The 20894-nt window shown below is 43.8% G+C and overlaps 1 protein-coding gene across 1 annotated transcript in view; it reads right to left on the reverse strand.

Moving 5' to 3' along the window:
- LOC139383334 (protein associated with LIN7 1, MAGUK p55 family member a) overlaps window positions 1-20894 on the reverse strand; it is a 48173-nt gene that overhangs the window by 23732 nt on the left and 3547 nt on the right. Inside the window, exon 2 of the mRNA XM_071127836.1 lies at window positions 207-745. Within this exon, the coding sequence (XP_070983937.1) occupies window positions 207-579 (373 nt within the window). The 5' untranslated portion in view covers window positions 580-745. The remainder of the gene's footprint in view (window positions 1-206; window positions 746-20894) is intronic.

The following is a 20894-nucleotide window of genomic DNA, read 5'->3' on the forward strand; positions in this document are numbered from 1 at the left end:
CAAAATGGCACTTCCTTCACCACACTATCTGAGCAGTAATGTTGCCATACTTACATAGTGTGGTTGATTTTAAATTCAGCAGGACACAACCACCAACTTGTTAGAACTTTATCTTGGTGACCAGAGACTGATGCCAAACAACGGGCACTTAATTAATAGAGCATTTAATATTGTATATCTTTGTTCTCATATTCAGTCCTACTCACCCAGTAGAGTGGGGGCCCCCAGGTTGAGTGGCAGTCCCGGTGGCCCTCCAGGGCCCTCGATGGGGTCGAAGGTGGGGTTATCGATGCCCACCTTGGGGTTCTGAGACAGCTTCTTGAGCCGTATGGAGGCGGTCAGATCCAGCTCCTGTCTGTTCCTGCCCTCTTCCTCCTTCCTCCTCCGGTCTTCCTGGTGCTGACGGATCCTCTCCAGCTGGGCAGAGCGCCTCACAGGCAGGGTACGGGCACCCAGGTCCCCCGGGCAGTCAACCGCCATCTCCCTGTGCCACTGCTGGGGCTCCTCCTGGTTGGCCTCAACTCCTCCTCTTCCGTCTGACTCAGTCATGTGACCGTTCATATAGGATGTGGTTATCATTATCACCCTTGCTCCTTCTCCTGCTCTTCCGTGTGTGTTTTCAAGTGGTTGGCTGGGGGAAGCACTATGAGGGGTGATTTCTGCATGTCCGGGACCCAGCGGCCATGACACCCTAACTCACTACTGATGACTCGGCAGACGCTGGGATTCCAGGAGGGAAGGACACCTGCAGAACAGGAAGGGAAGAACGGTTAGTATGGTACTGCAATGCTGTCGGTCACAGACAAACCACAACATAATACAGCCACACGACCTTACATTTCAATACCAGGGATTTTTCTGCCATTGTAATCTTTGGGCAGGCCGCCTAAGCGTTTATTTTCGGGCCGTCTGAGTCCAAACAAATGGAAATACAATCTCAGTATTAACATAAAAAAAAAAAAACTAAAATCAGATAAAGTTTGGAGAGAAGAAAGTGGACATAATTCCAAAAACAATTCATTTAAAACTGCAAAAATGTCTAAGCTCCATGGAGAAATGTGTAGAATTGCAGTAGATTGGCATATAAATGCAAAAAACAAATTGTCTCTACATTGCGAAGATGGGGCCTGTAAAATGTACCTGTTCCCATTGGCCGACCACGCTCAATGCCCCGCCCACCACCTAAGCCCATTTTTTTCCAGAAAAAAACAAAACACAGAATGAATCCACAGAGCAGTCAGTCACTTACAGTACATCTCACCATCTAGGATTCAAACCAAATAATGAGCTTTTTACACACACACCTCCCCAGCCAACATCTAAAACCTCTATCCCCAACCCACTGTAAACAACCTAAAATACACTTCAAGTGGAACCCAGAGACGAAGCTATTTATACACGTGGAACCCAGAAAGAGTAGCTGCTGCTTCAGCAACAGCTAATGGGGATCCTAATAAAATATTACAATTCCAATAATCCAACCAAAACAGAGACACCAAGCTACTACAGTCTGTGGTCCCTGCTAGTCTCTACAGGTCCCTGCTATTCTCTACAGGTCCCTCCCTCACGCCGTGGCCCCTGCTGTTCCCTACAGGTCCCTCCCTCCCTTCGTTATCCCTGCTGTTCTCTACAGCTCCCTCCGCCGTCAGTCTGTCAGCTGGTTGAGCCAGACCAGAGGCCATTATCACTCAGTTAATCACCTTATATTACATACACAGACTGTTTTAAACCAAACAAATACCTCAGGCCTCACACACACTCGCAGGCACACAAAGAGAGTCTCTCACAGTCAGTCAAACACCACACACACGCACACACGCACGTACTTTTAACCCTTGACCCACAGACACACTCCCCTCTCCAATGGATCTCTCTGACAAAAGGGTCAAAGGGCACTCAGAGAAACAGCTCTGCAGTTTTACACTTAAGAAGTAAAACCTTTAGGGCTGTCCCCGACAAAAAACCAAAATCCTGGTCGACCAAGTCATCTGTTGTTTCAACTAGAGGTTGACAGATTAAAATCGGCAAACGGGTGATGATTTAACAAAAGCGCATTCATGGGAAAAAAAAGCACAATAGTTTCACAAATGCACCTAACCATAAACATCAATGCCTTTCTTAAAATCAGTACACAGAAGTATATATTTTTTAAACCTGCATATTTAGTTAAAATAAATGAATGTTAGCAGACAATATTAACTAGGGAAATTGTGTCACTTCTCTTGTGTTTATTGCACGCAGAGTCAGGGTATATGCAACAGTATCTGTGTTTATAATATTATAATTAAGTCTATGATAGAGCAGTCTGAGCGGTGGTAGGCAGCAGCAGGCTCGTAAGCATTCATTCAAACAGCAGCTCTTAGCAATGCTTGAAGCACAGTGCTGTTTATGACTTGAAGCCTATCAACTCCCGAGATTAGGCTGACAATACTAAAGTACCTATTAGAACATCCAATAGTCAAAAGGCATATGAAATACAAAATGGTATAGAGAGAAATAGTTGACACGTCATAATTCCTATAATAACTACAACCTAAAACTTCTTAACTGGGAATATTGAACCACCAGCTTTCATATGTTCTCATGTTCTGAGCAAGGAACATAAACATGAGCTTTTTTTACATGGCACATATTGCACTTCTACTTTCTTCTCCAACACTGTGTTTTTGCATTATTTAAACCTAATTTTACAAGTTTCATTATTTGAGACTAAATATATTTAATTTATGAATTATATTAAGTTAAACTGTGTTCATTCAGTATTGTTGTAATTGTCATTACTACAAAATATATATAAATAAATAAATAAAATCGGCATTGGCTTTTTTTGGTCCTCCAATAATCGGTATCGGCGTTGAAAAATCATAATCGGTCGAACTCTACTTTCAACCTATCGATTGGACAACATTGTTAAAAGTGACATTTTCCATATATAAAACATCCTATGTGTTTGAATCAAATCAACTATATGCACTGAGCTTGTCTGATGCTTTAACACTAGAACCGCTAAAGCAGTCATTTTAGTGGATTGGTATATTCCAATTCTAATCTCAAAATGGTATGTACACCCACAAAATCCAAGCAGTCTTATCCATCTACTAGGAGTACACAGTGAGAGTGTGTGTAATTTACAAATGGCAAGAAGACCAAGAAGAACGGATGCACATGCTGCATTAGTGCAGCTACAAGATCTGAATGAAAGGTTCCCAGATGCTGGCATGGAATTAATCATGACATCTCGGATGATTTCTCTTCTGATTCTGAGCCACAGCCTGAACCTACATATCCGAAGTGCAAAACAAGTCAGAACGCTACGCATTGAGCAGGTGTCCGCAACACCACCAAATGAAACTGTGACGAGGCTTGTGGAACCTTACTTTGGCAAGGAGAGGAATGTCATCATCATGGACAATTTCTTCACTTCACTTCCACTGGTGAATAAGTTGCTTGTGAAAAAAACAAACCTTGTCGGCACCACTGGCCAAAGCGAGAAGGAAGCTCCCTCCCTCTGCACAAAATAAGGCACCTGCACAGCCGTACAATGCTGAAGAATGACAAGACAACGCTTCCACTATACCAATGCAAGGCAAGAAAGAAACGTTCTGTCGTCATGAGCACCATGCATCTGTTATTTGCCATCGACAGAACAAAGATAAAAAAAACACTATTACACACTATAACCAAATGCATGTCAATATTACACAATACGCCACATATCAGGGGTCATCAACTAGACTGTTTAGGCTACTCATGTTTAGACTACTGACATTTTCATCGTCTGGCTGCGAGTTTTTCTGACTGTGTGTCTTTGTGGTTAGGATATTTTGTAATTTATATATATAAAGAAGCTGTGTTCCAACACATATGGTTTCTGTTTCATAGTTAGGCACTCCACAAATAAAATGTATTGAACAGTTGAATGTGTTTTGTTTTTACATATAGCCCACAGTAAAAACCTAATGAAAATGCTATTTTGTTATTTGAAATGAAAAAAGATTGTATTCTAAATGTTACCTAAACACATTCATGAACACAACCAAATGATTAGTTCGGCAATAGCATATATGAAATGTATTAATTATACTGTTAGAATGTTGCAGTCAGAATGACTGCTAGTTAGCTAGATGGGAGGTCCCTCGAAGCCCAGTGGCTCCAGTGTTTTAATGCACAGTTTGATTAAATAATTAAGACAAATGATTCAAGAGGGAGCCCGATGACCATGCTGTTTAAAACATTTAAAAAATACAAAAAAGTGCCTGTGACTGTCACATGTTGTCCCATTCTCCTTCAGTGAACAGGCACCAAGGCACAGCAAGTGTTTATGACGCTGTGCTAAAACTGCAACATAATTACAGCCATTTTGTTTCTTACTCGTTTCTCTGACTGAAAAGTTCTGTTACAGAAATACCTCATTTGTTGACCCCTATTACTTTAACCCTTGCTCGCTTTACGTGAAACATGTACACTGGGGCAAAAAAGTATTTAGTCAGCCACCAATTGTGCAAGTTCACCCACTTAAAAAGATGAGGCCTGTAATTTTCATCATAGGTACACTTCAACTATGACAGACAAAATGAGAAGAAAAGAAATCCAGAAAATCACATTGTAGGATTTTTAATGAATTCGTTTGCAAATTACGGTGGAAAATAAGTATTTTGTCACCTACAAACAAGCAAGATTTCTGGCTCTCACAGACCTGTAACTTCTACTTTAAGAGGCTCCTCTGTCCTCCACTCGTTACCTGTATTAATGGCACCTGTTTGAACTTGTTATCAGTATAAAAGACACCTGTCCACAACCTCAAACAGTCACACTCCAAACTCCACTATGGCCAAGACCAAAGAGCGGTTAAAGGACACCAGAAACAAAATTGTAGACCTGCACCAGGCTGGGAAGTCTGAATCTGCAATAGGTAAGCAGCTTGGTTTGAAGAAATCAACTGTGGGAGCAATTATTAGGAAATGGAAGACATACAAGACCACTGATAATCTCCCTCGATCTGGGGCTCCACGCAAGATCTCACCCCGTGGGGTCAAAATGATCACAAAAACAGTGAGCAAAAATCTCAGAACCACACAGGGGGACCTAGTGAATGACCTGCAGAGAGCTGGGACCAAAGTAACAAAGCCTACCATCAGTAACACACTACGCAGCCAGGGACTCAAATCCTGTAGTGCCAGACGTGTCCCCCTGCTTAAGCCAGTACATGTCCAGGCCCATCTGAAGTTTGCTAGAGAGCATTTGGATGATCCAGAAGAAGATTTGGAGAATGTCATATGGTCAGATGAAACCAAAATATAACTTTTTGGTAAAAACTCAACTCGTCGTGTTTGGAGGACAAAAAATGCTGAGTTGCATCCAAAGAACACCATACCTACTGTGAAGCATGGGGGTGGAAACATCATGCTTTGGGGCTGTTTTTCTGCAAAGGGACCAGGACGACTGATCCGTGTAAAGGAAAGAATGGGGCCATGTATCGTGAGATTTTGAGTGAAAACCTCCTTCCATCAGCAAGGGCATTGAAGATGAAACGTGGCTGGGTCTTTCAGCATGACAATGATCCCAAACACACCGCCCGGGCAACGAAGGAGTGGCTTCGTAAGAAGCATTTCAAGGTCCTGGAGTGGCCTAGCCAGTCTCCAGATCTCAACCCCATAGAAAATCTTTGGAGGGATTTGAAAGTCCGTGTTGCCCAGGAACAGCCCCAAAACATCACTGCTCTAGAGGAGATCTGCATGGAGGAATGGGACAAAATACCAGAAACAGTGTGTGAAAACCTTGTGAAGACTTACAGAAAACATTTGACCTCTGTTATATTCCCTTTGTTGGCAATGACAAAGTATTGAGAAACTTTTGTTATTGACCAATACTTATTTTCCACCATAATTTGCAAATAAATTAATAAAAAATCCTACAATGTGATTTTCTGGATTTTTTTCTCATTTTGTCTGTCATAGTTGAAGTGTACCTATGATGAAAATTACAGGCCTCTCATCTTTTTAAGTGGGAGAACTTGCACAATTGGTGGCTGACTAAATACTTTTTTGCCCCACTGTATGTATTGCGTGCACGTGACCAATAGGGCCTGCCCTATAGCTGCCTATCAATCACATCAATAAATTGGTTATAACAGACTCCGGACACCACCACACGTGACAGAAAAATGAATGTGGAGGACGTGAAAAAGACACTGGAAATGGGTGAATGTTTACTGGTTGCTCAGGAGGGAAAGGGGAAGTCAGATGTGTGGAAGACATGGGACTTAGTTGTAGAAACTACAGGAGATCCAGATAAAGGAGGGTATAGGAACAAGCACTGCGTGAGTATAATGCGTACCAAACTGTTGCTGTTAGACTACAGTATTATTTTTACTGACCATTTGGAAGTGTAAAACACTAAATAAATTATAAAATGTACTAAAAATAAAAAGTATTGTGAAGAACAAATGAATACAGTGCATTCAGAAAGTATTCAGACCCCTGGACTTTTTCCACAGTTACGTTACAGCCTAATTCTAAAATGGATTAAATAAACCCCCCAATCTACACACAATCCTGACAAAGCGGAATCAGGTTTAGACATCTTTGCAAATGTATTACAAATAAAAAACAGATATACCTTATTTACATCAGTATTCAGACCCTTTGCTATGAGACTCTGTTGCATTCCGTTTCCATTGATTATCCCTGATACGTTTCTACAACGTGATTGAGTCCACCTGTGGTAAATTCAATTGATTGGACAGAGTTCCACTGTTGAGATAGGAGAATCTTCCAAAAGGACAACCATCTCAGCAGCACTCCACAAATCAGCCCTTTATGGTAGAGTGGCCAGACGGAAGTCACTCATCAGTAAAAAGAACATGAGAGCCCGCTTCAAGTTTGCCAAAAGACACCTAAAGGACTCTCAGACCATGATTAACAAGATTCTCTGGTTTGATGAAACCAAGATTGAACTCGTTGGCCTGAATGCCAAGCATCACGTCTGCAGGAAACCTGCCACCATCCCTACGGTGAAGCATGCTGGTGGCAGTATCATGCTGGGGGGATGTTTTTCAGAGGCAGGGACTGGGAGACTAGTCAGGATTGAGGGAAAGATGAACGGCGCAAAGTACAGAGAGAACCTTGATGAAAACCGGCTCCAGAGCACTCAGGACCTGACTGGGGCGAAGATTCACCTTCCAACAGGACAACGACCATAAGCACACAGCCAAGAGAGCACAGGAGTGGTATCAGGACAAGTCTCTGAATGTCCTTGAGTGGCCCAGCCAGAGCCCGGACTTGAACGCGATCAAAAATAGCTGTGCCGCGACGTTCCCCATCCAACCTGAGAGCTTGAAAGAATCTGCAGAAAAGAATGGGAGAAACTCCCCAAATACAGAGGGTATAGGAGAGAGATAATAATGTGTGATGTAATATTTTTATGCCTGTTTGGAACAGTTTTAACACTAAATATATTCTAAGTAATACCAGAGTATCTTCTAACAAACAAATATATAAATTGTAAAGCCGTTATTACAGCATAGCAAAGATCAAAAACAGTTGAATTTGTGAAATTGCTTCATCAAACATTTTGCAGGTATATGGGAGGCTTGGTGCTCACGGAATCGAGAGGCTATTAAACAAACACTCAGTGTATTTCTGTAGATATATACCGAGTATACAACACATTAAGAACACTTGGTTTTTCCAAACCAGACTGATTAGGGGAATCCAGGTGAAAGTTCTCAATCCCTTATTGATGTCACTTTTTACATCCACTTCAGTGTAGATGAAGGGGAGGAGTCTTGAAACAATTGAGTCATGGAATGTGTGCCATTCTGAGGATGAACGGGCAAGACAATAGAGGTATGGCAGTAGGTGCCAGGCGCACCAGTTTGTGTCAAGAACTGCAACACTGCTGGGTTTTTCACACAACAGTTTCCTGTGTGTATCAATATTAGATTTATTAGTGTTGCACTATTATTCTTACATAATATAAAATCACTTAGAATGTCAGTACCACATGTCTTAGAGTGATGGACTGTGCCATCTCCATGTCCTCCACAATGGATCAGTCCACGGAGACAGGCACCAATCAGACAGGTGTCTTGTGCACCATAAAAATGTTTTAAAAAATAATGTGCGACCGCTCAACTAAAAAATCTTGGTTATCGACCTAACAACTGAACAGTCGACTAAATGGGGTCAGCCCTAAAAACCTTACACACAAGAAGTAGGCCTAAAAGATACAGGTTATTTTAAACGGTGACTGAAGTAGACCTAAAAGACACAGGTTATTTTAAAAGGTGACTGAAGTAGACCTAAAAGACACAAGTTATTATGGCCCTGTCCGGGGGTGTCCTCAGATGGGGCCACAGTGTCTCCTGACCCTCCTGTCTCAGCCTCCAGTATTTATTTAGTTTATGTGTCGGGGGGCTAGGGTCAGTTTGTTATATCAGGAGTACTTCTCCTGTCCTATCCGTTGTCCTGTGTGAATTTAAGTATGCCCTCTCTAATTCTCTCTTTCGGAGGACCTGAGCCCTAGGACATGACTCCTTGCTGTCCCCAGTCCACCTGGCTGTGCTGCTGCTCCAGTTTCAACTGTTCTGCCTGTGATTATTATTATTTGACCATGCTGGTAATTTATGAACATTTGAACATCTTGGCCATGTTCTGTTATAATCTCCACCCGGCACAGCCAGAAGAGGACTGGCTACCCCACATAGCCTGGTTCCTCTCTAGGCCTTTCTAGGGAGTTTTTCCTAGCCCCTGTGCTTCTACACCTGCATTGCTTGCTGTGGGTTATATCCTTCCTGTTTGGCCCTGTCCGGGGGTGTCCTCGGAATGGGCCACAGTGTCTCCTGACCCCTCCTGTCTCAGCCTCCAGTATTTATGCTGCAGTAGTTTATGTGTCGGGGGGCTAGGGTCAGTTTGTTATATCTGGAGTACTTCTCCTGTCCTATTCGGTGTCCTGTGTGAATCTAGGTGTGCGTTCTCTAATTCTCTCCTTCTCTCTCTCGGAGGACCTGAGCCCTAGGACCATGCCCCAGGACTACCTGACATGATGACTCCTTGCTGTCCCCAGTCCACCTGGCTGTGCTGCTGCTCCAGTTTCAACTGTTCTGCCTTAATATTATTTGACCATGCTGGTCATTTATGAACATTTGAACATCTTGGCCATGTTCTGTTATAATCTCCACCCGGCACAGCCAGAAGAGGACTGGCCATCCCACATATGCTCTCTCTAATTCTCTCTTTCTTTCTCTCTCTCGGAGGACCTGAGCCCTAGGACCATGCCCCAGGAATACCTGACATGATGACTCCTTGCTGTCCCCAGTCCACCTGACTGTGCTGCTGCTCCAGTTTCAACTGTTCTGCCTTATTATTATTCGACCATGCTGGTCATTTATGAACATTTGAACATCTTGACCATGTTTTGTTATAATCTCCACCCGGCACAGCCAGAAGAGGACTGGCCACCCCACATAGCCTGGTTCCTCTCTAGGTTTTTTCCTAGGTTTTGGCCTTTCTAGGGAGTTTTTCCTAGCCACCGTGCTTCTACACCTGCATTGCTTGCTGTTTGGGGTTTTAGGCTGGGTTTCTGTACAGCACTTTGAGATATCAGCTGATGTACGAAGGGCTATATAAATAAATTTGATTTGATTTTGATTTGATTTGTTTGGGGTTTTAGGCTGGGTTTCTATACAGCACTTTGAGATATCAGCTGATGTACGAAGGGCTATATAAATACATTTGATTTGATTATAAAAGGTGACTGTGGAGTCAGTACACATAGATGACATTTCAGTGGAACACACTTTCTGTTGTAATCTCAGGAAGATAACCAATACCAGCTCTCTCCCTCGCTCCAACAGGCCAGCACTGGTCACATGAAGCCGGACACCAGAAGAATAGATAACCTTTGTCCCTCCATCCGTGGATCAACCCCTCCTCCACAGGTCCCGTCACATTCCTCTCTTCCTAGTTAGCTCCACTCCGAGCTGGACATACTCCCCAGGTCCTGCACTACTGAGCTGTGTCCCATTGAGTCAGTGAGTGAGTGAGTGAGTGAGTGAGTGAGTGAGTGAGTGAGTGAGTGAGTGAGTGAGTGAGATTGACAGGGCACACATTCTAACCTCCTCAGCACAGCTCTGAATCTGAACAAGACCTCAATCTGCCCTCCTCCTTATCTCAAGAAATCCCTCATCTACCTCTTTTGCCTCTCTTTTTTGTCTGGGCTCTCCTCTCTTCCCCCTCACTCCCTTTCCCTCTCTGTCAGCCTCTCTGCTGTGTGGAGATTACGTGCCTCGCAGGACCCTTATGCATCTCCATGACAACAGCTTTGTCAGCAGGCAGGAGGTAAGGAGACAACACAAAGACACACAGGGAGGACTGTAGAAAGGGGGAGATGTGGGGGAGGGGGGGGGTAAAGAGAAATAGGGTCCTCTGTCCTTACCCAGGTGTTGGTTAGTTAGTTACTTGGTGCTCTGCTCTATAGTAGTAGCTAGGCTGAGGGCTCTCCTCTTTGTAGATTTCCCCCAGGGGAGTGGGTCCTCTCCCAGGCTGTGGATCAGTGACTCTACCCTCCTCTTAGCATCAACAGGCAGGCACTCTGTCAGCTTGCTCAGTCAGGGGGAATGGAGAGGACTGATGCGTTATGACAGCGCCATTACACATTTCAAAACCAACATTGTTTCAGACCAGGTTGTACTGGAAGTAACTGTACAAAAAAAGAAAATGTTATTCTGTGCTGGCACTGTGAAGATATATATGTTTTATTCGTCAAGGTAGTAGTATGGGGAATCTACCAATTAAGATAAATGGAGGAAGTTACCTGAGGGAGAAAATATGGCAACACTAAGGCATGTCACTAATCCGAGTCAGGAAGAACATAGCACAGGCAGTTTCTCTAAGGAGAACCCCCCCCCACACACCCACTACACTGGGCCCTGTCCTGTCTCAAAGGTCAAAGCGTTGCAGTGACAGCGGAAAATTCCCATGATGCAAATGGTAAGAATGTAAAACAGCATTCCCGAGCAGAGCATAAGGGACCTATTGCCAGTGTGTGTGCGCGTGGAATCAAAGCAAACTTCCTCCCTTATTAAATATGAAGCAGAGTGCGGCAGAGGGATAGATGAAGGAAGCGTGTACTGTTTGATATCTAATAATGGAAAACACTTGCTCTGAGCCCTCGGCAACAAACAGTAAACACACAGAGGGCTTAATGGGAGGAGCGGAGGTGTAAACAACGAGCCTAAGTTGGTGTAATCGTTTCTATTAGATGAGAGGATTGCCCACTCAAACAAACACACATAAACATGCCGTACACAGGCTACATGTGGTCCAGTGTTGACAAGAGGGTGGCACTTGCCTTCCCAAGGTTGTATGTATTTTGCATAGCCTATTAAATATAAAATACACATCCCCATTCATTGAAATCAAGCAAAATTGATTTCCAAAAGGACTAGAAAATGAACAACTGTCAGTTCATAAGGTCATACTCAATAGACAGTGCTTGTATCAATTGTCATACCAAACAGAAAACATGCAGATGTTTTTGAGTACAGAATAAGTAACAAAAGAAAGAATGTTAAGCGTTTAAGGCTTGTGAAGAGAATCTCCCTGGGTGAAAAGTGAAGGAGCCTGTTTGTCCTTGGAAACTCCGTCTCTCTCACACACACGCAGAGCAGACGCTTTGAATGAATAATGTAGTTTCTGTAAGTGACGTAGGATTAGGCTAGATGGCTGACAGTATCACTCACTGGATGAGTTGGAGCTGGAGGGCAGACACACAAATTAAAATGGTTGGACGACATATAACTGGCTATTCTAAGCACTAAGGTTAAAAGAGTAAATGAACATTGTTTCCAGAGGAAGGTGATATATTCTTTGGTGTTGAAGCGTGAATCTAATGCTCTATGACAGTGGAATTTCTTTAAATTGCTAATTCTACTTCCAGTCACTCAAACTCTACATCCTATGGGGCGTGGCCAATTCAACTCATGAGTTGAATGGGAGTCAATATATATTTTATATTCTTCAAAGTAGCCACCCTTTGCCTTGACTTCTTTGCACACTCTTGGCACTCTCAACCAGCTTCACCTGGAATGCTTTTCCAACAGTCTTGAAGGAGTTCTCACATATGCTGAATACTTGTTGGCTGCTTTTTCTTCACTCTGCGGTCCAACTCAACCCAAACCATCTCAATTGGGTTGAGGTTGGGGGATTGTGGAGGTCAGGTCATCTGATGCACCGCTCCTTCTTGGTCAAATAGCCCTTACACAGCCTGGAGGTATGTTGGGTCATTGTAAAGTTGGAAAAACAAATTATAGTCTCACTAAATGCAAACAGATGTGATGGCGTATCGCTGCAGAAAGCTGTGTTAGACATGCTGGTTAAGTGTGCCTTGAATTCTAAATAAATCACAGACAGTGTCACAGCAAAGCACCATCACACCTCCTCCATGCTTCACGGTGGGAACCACACATGCAGAGATAATCCGTTCACCTACGCTGAGTCTCACAAAGACACGGCGGTTAGAACCAAAAATCTCACATTTGGACTTATCAGACCAAAGGACAGGTTTCCACTGGTCTAATGCCCATTGCTCGTGTTTCTTGGACCAATCAAGTCTCTTTTTCTTATTGGTGTCCTTTAGTAGTGGTTTCTTTGCAGCAATTCGATAATGAAGGCCTGATTCACACAGTCTCCTCTGCACCGTTGATGTTGAGATGTCTGTTACTTGAACTCTGAAGCATTTATTTGTGCTGCAATTTCTGAGGCTGGTAACTCTAATGAACTCTGCAGCAGAGGTAACTCTGGGTCTTCCTTACCTGTGGCGGTCCTCATGAGCCAGTTTCATCATAGCGTCTGTTAATTGAAATGCATTCCAGGTGACTACCTCATGAAGCTGGTTGAGAGAATGTCAAGAGTGTGCAAAACTGTCATCAAGGCAAAGGGTGGCTACTTTGAAGAATCTCAAATATATCTTGATTTGTTTAACACTTTTGGTTACTGCGTGATTCCATATGTGTTTTTTCATAGTTTTGATGTCGTCACTATTATTCTACAATGTAGAAAATAGTAAAAATCAAGAAAAACCCTTGAATGAGTATGTGTGTCCAAACTTTTGACTGCACGTCTTGTTCAGATGAAATGGTCACAAGACCGGAGAGTGAAGGACAGTGCCTGTTGCTCATCACCCACCTTATGTAAGTTCATGAAGCATGTATTGCCTTCTTTCTAAGTAGGCTAGCCAAAATACAACCATTGAAATGTTGAGGGAATTATTTTATAAATGCTTAAAATGCCATTGAAACCAGCATTATTCTCATGTTCTATTGGTTTTCAAATCAACTTAATTTTGTCCAGTAGCTAGTCATAACCCTAATCATATTAGTAACCCATGCTAGTTGATGATAATCCTAATCATATTAGTAACCCATGCTAGTTGATGATAACCCTAATCATATTAGTAACCCATGCTAGTTGATGATAATCCTAATCATATTAGTAACCCATGCTAGTTGATGATAATCCTAATCATATTAGTAACCCATGCTAGTTGATGCATCTTTAGATCTCCCCTCTTTCTGGCACATGAATCCTCTCGCGGGTGCGGTGCACTTTTGAAAACTGTTTTCCGGCTAATTGCATTTTGGATCATTTGTGAGTGGCCTTCAGAGCTTATAATATGAAGGAAAAAGAACTATCAACATTTTAAGATAAACGCTCTCATCTGTTTGCGTCAGCCTCATTGCTTTTTACATTTGATGTGCAGTGATGATGTATTTTGGATCTGTTGTTCCAGAACTGTCTGTCTGTTTAGAACCATAGACTGGGCCTAAAATGAACACCTGTCAAATGCTGGTCGATTTTGGCATTTGCGGCTAATATGTCTATTTCACCAGCCACGTTGGTGGGTGGTCAGGACTCTACAGTGTGAGCATTTCAATAGCATTTGTGAATAAACATAGTAAAGTATGATCACAGTTATAGTCAAATAAATGCTGCATTAGCTGTCTTCAAAGTATTTCTGCAGTTTTGTTTCATGGCTGGTAAATATCGCACTCTGGCTGTCTCCCGACAAAAATAATCTGGGTTGACCGAGAGTTGTCTGTTCTTTCGATTGGTCAACATTTTAAAATATATTATTCCATATACAGTGCAACGGATACCTTATTTACTTAAGTATTCAGACCCTTTGCTATGAGACTCGAAATGGAGCTCAGGTGCATCTTGTTTCCGTTGATCATCCTTGAGATGTTTCTACAACTTGACACAGGATTCCACCTGTGGTAAATTCAATTGATTGGACATGATTTGGAAAGGCACACAGCTGTCTCTATAAGGTCCCACAGTTGACAGTGCATGTTAGAGCAAAACGCAAGCCATGAGGTCGAAGGAATTGTCCGTAGAGCTCCGAGACAGGGTTATGTTGAGGCACAGATTTGGGGAAGGGTACAAAAACATTTCTGCAGCATTGAAGGTCCCCAAGAACACAGTAGCCTCCATCATTCTTAAATGGAAGAAGTTTGGAACCACCAAGACTTTTCTTAAAGCTGACCGCCTGGCCAAATTGAGCAATCGGGGGAAAAGGTCCTTGGTCAGGGAGGTGACTAAGAACCTGATGGTCTCTCTGACAGAGCTCCAGTGTTCCACTGTGGAGATGGGAGAACCTTCCAGAAGGACAACCATCTCTGAAGCACTCCACCAATCAGGCCTTTATGGTAGAGTGGCCAGACGGAAGACACCCCTCAGTAAAATGCACATGACAGCCTGCTTGGAGTATGCCAAAAGGCACCTAAAGGACTCTTAGACCATCTCCGGTCTGATGAAACCAAGATTGATCTCGTTGGCCTGAATGGTACGCGTCACGTCTGGAGGAAACCTACGGTGAAGCATGGTGGTGGCAGCATCATGCTGTGGGGATGTTGTTCAGCAGCAGGGACTGAAAGACTAGTTAGGATCGAGGCGAAGATGAACAGAGCAAAGTATAGAGATCCTTGATGAAAACCTGCTCAGGACCTCAGACTGGGGTGAAGGTTCACCTTCCAACAGGACAACGACCCTAAGCACAGGGCCAATGGAACAAAAACAACTGAAGACACAAATTACTAAAGAGGGAGCTAGAGACCAATCTAGCCTATCCAGAAGAAACTGACCTGTACCCGACCCTCCATTTCGACTGCTCTGCATGCCAGTTAGGATTTTCATATGCACACTTTCGTGGAACCGTTTAATTTAATTTATAATAGTCTTCATATCTCAATGTCATGTGGTTAATCAAAAGTCTATTTAGATGAATTTGAATTCTATTCAAATTCAAGAAATTAATTGGAATTTATGGAGGCAAATGACACACACGAGGATTTTTCAAGATATGCATGCATGCATGCACACACACACACACACGCACACACGCACACACGCACACACGTCTCTTCAGTGGCCAATGTAGTCTATATATTTTATGTCCTTGAGTATCCTGTTGCCCCCTTTGTGTTGCTACAACAATTTTGCAGAACACAGTGATGGTAAGGTTCCGCCACCACATTGTGAGTGTCGGACTGACTCATGTGTTGATACTGACGCCTCTTGTGTTCAGTGGACACAATTTACATGAGGTGGCCAGAGAAGAACACCTTATTGTCCATGTTCCTTACGGAGTCATGCAAACAAGCACGGACTTCATTCCCAGCCTCTCAAAGTCCATCCTGTTACCATTTCAAGAGCATCAATGCAGGTGAAGACCATAAAATAAGATTACAATAGTGGTTGAAAACAAGCCTGCATCGCTTAAAGTATGAACTATGTGCAGCCTAAACAAATATGGCCATTCTAAAAACCTCTTTGGGTTCAGTTTCCTTTTGCTCTAAAATTACAACTCTAGCAATAAGAACCGAGGACTGTTGGTATATGGCCAATATACCACAGATAAGGGCTATTCTTAGGCACAACGCATCGCGAGTGCCTGGACACAGGCATTAGCCGTGGTATATTGGCCGTATATCACAAACCACTGAGGTAAACTGGTTTCCAACATAATTAGAACAGTAAAAATAAATGTTTTGTCATACCTGTAGTATACAGTCTGATATACCATGGCTGTCAGCAAACCAGCATTCAGGGCTCGAACCACACAGTTTATAACACAGTAGACGTGCTATAAGTAGCTATTTCAGTTATGCCCTGGGCTGTGTATTGATTAACTACGGAAGGTCAAGCCTGAAGATTGTGTCTCTCCAGTAAGCTCCAGGCCAGCCTGACATCTGTCTCTTATAAACACACACCTGACAAACCTGAGGAGTGATATTTTAGGGCAGTCAACCAGTCACTCTGTTGCTCCCTTTTAAAACAACAGTAATAGCATGGTTAGTCATGAGATGGATAAGTGTATATTTGTTTATGAGAGGGGGTGGGAAATCAGATCTGAATTGGAAGTCTAGAGAATACAGTGGTATTTAAGTGCAGTGGTGCACACTACTCAACCATTTTCACACCAGGCACCTCAAATTAACTACACACATTCAAATGGCAGCCTGACACATTCCATCTCAAGATCTTGAGCTAATTTAGTATGACAGACCTTCCCATCCCCCTAGAAGAGCTGTGTCCGTAAGGAGGACAAATGACACACCCAGGGCTACTACACACCCAGGGCTCGAGACTAATATTTTCTCATCACTGTACAAGAATCATCCCGAAGTGCAATTTCAACCAAACAGCAACCGTCCCAAATAAAACCAAAAATGTAATAACAATATTAATAAATATTTTTTATTAAAACACTTCACAATTATTATGACAATAAGGGTCATAGGTAATTGACAGTGATTTAAAAGTAGGCCTACTATTGAAATAGATACATGAGGCTGTCAACCAAGTATCCTGGAAGGATATTGACCTCATCCCGTCAGTAGAGGATGCCTGGTCGTTATTAAATAAGCATGCCCCTTTCAAAAAATGTAGAACTAAGAACAGATATAGCCCTTGTTTCAATCCAGACCTGACTGCCCTGGACCAGGACAAAAACTTCCTGTGGCGGACTGCACTAGCATTGAATAGTCCCCGCGATATGAAACTTTTCAGGGAAGTCAGGAACCAATACACACAGTCAGTTAGGAAAGCAAAGGCTAGCTTTTTCAACCAGAAATGTGCATCCTGTAGCTCTAACTCCAAAAAGTTTTGGGACACTGTAAAGTCCATGGAGAATAAGAGCACTTCCACCCAGCTGCCCACTGCACTGAGGCTAGGAAACACTGTCACCACCGATAAATCCACGATGATCGAGAATTTCAATAAGCCTTTCTCTACGGCTGGTCATTCTTTCCTCCTGGCTACCCCAACCCCGGCCAACAGCTCCACACCCTTCACAGTTACTTGCCCGAGCCTCCCCTTCACCCAACTAGCAGATGTTCTGAAAGAGCTGCAAAACCTGGACCCGTACAAATCAGCTGGGCTAGACAATCTGGACCCTCTGTCTAAAATTATCCGCTGCCATTGGTAATAGGGGTTGCAACAGTCTGTTCAACATCTCTTTCGTATTGTCTGAGATGCCTAAAGATTGGAAAGCTGCCGCAGTCATCCCCATCTTCAAAGGGAGTGACACTCTAGACCCAAACTATTACAGACCTAGATCCATCCTGCCCTGCCTTTCCAAAGTCTTCGAAAGCCAAGTTAATAAACAGATGACCGACCATTTCGAATCCTACCGTACGTTCTCCGCTGTGCAATCCGGTTTCCGAGCTGGTCATCGGCAGACTCAACCGCCTTGGTTTCTCAAATGACTGGCTCGCCTGGTTCACCAACTACTTCTCAGATAGAGTTCAGTGTGTCAAATCGGAGGGCCTGTTGTCCAGACCTCTGGCAATCTCTATGGTGGTGCAACAGGGTTCAGTTCTCGGGCCGACTCTTTTCTCTGTATACATCAATGATGTCGCTCTTGCTGGTGATTCTCTGATCCACCTCTACACAGACGACATCATTCTGTATACTTTTGGCCCTTCTTTGGACACTGTTAACAAACCTCCAAACGAGCTTTAATGCCATACAACACTCCTTCCGTGGCCTCCAACTGCTCTTAAACGCAAGTAAAACTACATGCATGTTTTTCAACCAATCGCTGCCCGCCCGACTAGCATCACTACTCTGGACGGCTCCGACTTAGAATATGTGGACCACTACAAATACCTAGGTGTCTGGCTAGACTGTAAACTCTCCTTCCAGACTCATATTAAACATCTCCAATCCAAAGTTAAATCTAGAATCAGCTTCCTATTTTGCAGCAAAGCCTCCTTCAATCACGCCGCCAAACATACTCTTGTAAAACTGACTGTCCTACCAATCCTCGACGATGCCATTTACAAAATAGCCTCCAACACTCTACTCAGCAAACTGGATACAGTCTATCACAGTCCCATCTGTTTTGTGCATTTTAGAAAATGTGTTTTCCCGCAATTAGCATTTTGGAACATTTGCATGTAGGCCTGCCGCCGTGTGCACATTGTTGCAATTAAAATATGAAATAATAGTTCTCAAAATGTTAAGCAAAACATTCCTTTGGATGCAACAGTGGTTGTATGATTTTTCGATCTATCGTCCCGGGACTGTGCCAAAGTCTGTTTTGAACCGTCTTAGACATCTTTTTAAAGTCCTCGAGATGAAGAAACGCCCTCAATTTCAAGCCCTGCACACACTGGGCCCTTTGAGTGGACCATCTGCTGCTGTGTGGCTTAGCTAAGCACCCTGGTGGAGACAGAGTGGTCATCCTCCTGGTCCTCTCAACCACTGGGCTAACTGAACTGACTGACCAACACAGACAGCTATACACAATGGGCCTGGTAGCGGCTGCAGAAACCTTCCTAAACTGCTCATTACACATATCAACCAAATGTATATGATAATACTATTTCTACATCAGCAGCCACCTGGCCTAAACCCCAAAGACTAAGCAGCAGCATATAGACTACAATGTGAGAGTGAAGGCAGATGGAACAGGTTCATTACCTGTGGGTAAGGGAGGAGGTGTCAGTGTGTGTGTGGGTGTGTTTTGTTTTTAAGGGGAAGCAGCAGGAGTAGCAGGTCCTAGGCTGTGGGTGTGACCTAACCTTTCAGATTAAAGCAGAGTGAGAGGAACAACCCTACAGGACCTGAAGAGTAAACAACTTCCCTGAACAGTGTTTACTTCTGCACCTGTCTGTCTGATATATAGAGATCCAATTAACTTACTATTAATTATTCTAATTCTATGGCCTTGTGTCATATTTTCACCAATGGCGCACGCACACACACACTAAACAGTGGACAGCACCTGGAAATGATTACCTTAACTAAGAATGTATGACCCAGTCAGTACGTGCTTGAATTGCCTGAACAGAATGACAAAAAAAAGATACACTTGGGAGGTAACAAAACAAAGTGAGACAATTTGACTCTGTCTTCTCCTCCAAACATACCACTCCTGGTCCAGGCTACATCACTGTCTTCTCCTCCAAACATACCACTCCTGGTCCAGGCTACATCACTGTCTTCTCCTCCAAACATACCACTCCTGGTCCAGGCTACATCACTGTCTTCTCCTCCAAACATACCACTCCTGGTCCAGGCTACATCACTGTCTTCTCCTCCAAACATACCACTCCTGGTCCAGGCTACATCACTGTCTTCTCCTCCAAACATACCACTCCTGGTCCAGGCTACATCACTGTCTTCTCCTCCAAACATACCACTCCTGGTCCAGGCTACATCACTGTCTTCTCCTCCAAACATACCACTCCTGGTCCAGGCTACATCACTGTCTTCTCCTCCAAACATACCACTCCTGGTCCAGGCTACATCACTGTCTTCTCCTCCAAACATACCACTCCTGGTCCAGGCTACATCACTGTCTTCTCCTCCAAACATACCACTCCTGGTCCAGGCTACATCACTGTCTTCTCCTCCAAACATACCACTCCTGGTCAAGGCTACATCACTGTCTTCTCCTCCAAACATACCACTCCTGGTCCAGGCTACATCACTTTCTTCTCCTCCAAACATGCCACTCCTGGTCCAGGCAACATCACTGTCTTCTCCTCCAAACATACCACTCCTGGTCCAGGCTACATCACTGTCTTCTCCTCCAAACATACCACTCCTGGTCCAGGCTACATCACTGTCTTCTCCTCCAAACATACCACTCCTGGTCCAGGCTACATCACTGTCTTCTCCTCCAAACATACCACTCCTGGTCCAGGCTACATCACTGTCTTCTCCTCCAAACATACCACTCCTGGTCCAGGCTACATCACTGTCTTCTCCTCCAAACATACCACTCCTGGTCCAGGCTACATCACTGTCTTCTCCTCCAAACATACCACTCCTGGTCCAGGCTACATCACTGTCTTCTCCTCCAAACATACCACTCCTGGTCCAGGCTACATCACTGTCTTCTCCTCCAAACATACCACTCCTGGTCCAGGCTACATCACTGTCTTCTCCTCCAAACATGCCACTCCTGGTCCAGGCTACATCACTGTCTTCTCCTCCAAACATGCCACTCCTGGTCCAGGCTACATCACTGTCTTCTCCTCCAAACATACCACTCCTGGTCCAGGCTACATCACTGTCTTCTCCTCCAAACATACCACTCCTGGTCCAGGCTACATCACTGTCTTCTCCTCCAAACATACCACTCCTGGTCCAGGCTACATCACTTTCTTCTCCTCCAAACATACCACTCCTGGTCCAGGCTACATCACTGTCTTCTCCTCCAAACATACCACTCCTGGTCCAGGCTACATCACCGTCTTCTCCTCCAAACATGCCACTCCTGGTCCAGGCTACATCACTGTCTTCTCCTCCAAACATACCACTCCTGGTCTAGGCTACATCACTGTCTTCTCCTCCAAACATGCCACTCCTGGTCCAGGC

This window comes from Oncorhynchus clarkii, chromosome 25 (assembly GCF_045791955.1).
Source record: "Oncorhynchus clarkii lewisi isolate Uvic-CL-2024 chromosome 25, UVic_Ocla_1.0, whole genome shotgun sequence".
NCBI classification, from domain to species: Eukaryota; Metazoa; Chordata; class Actinopteri; order Salmoniformes; family Salmonidae; genus Oncorhynchus; species Oncorhynchus clarkii.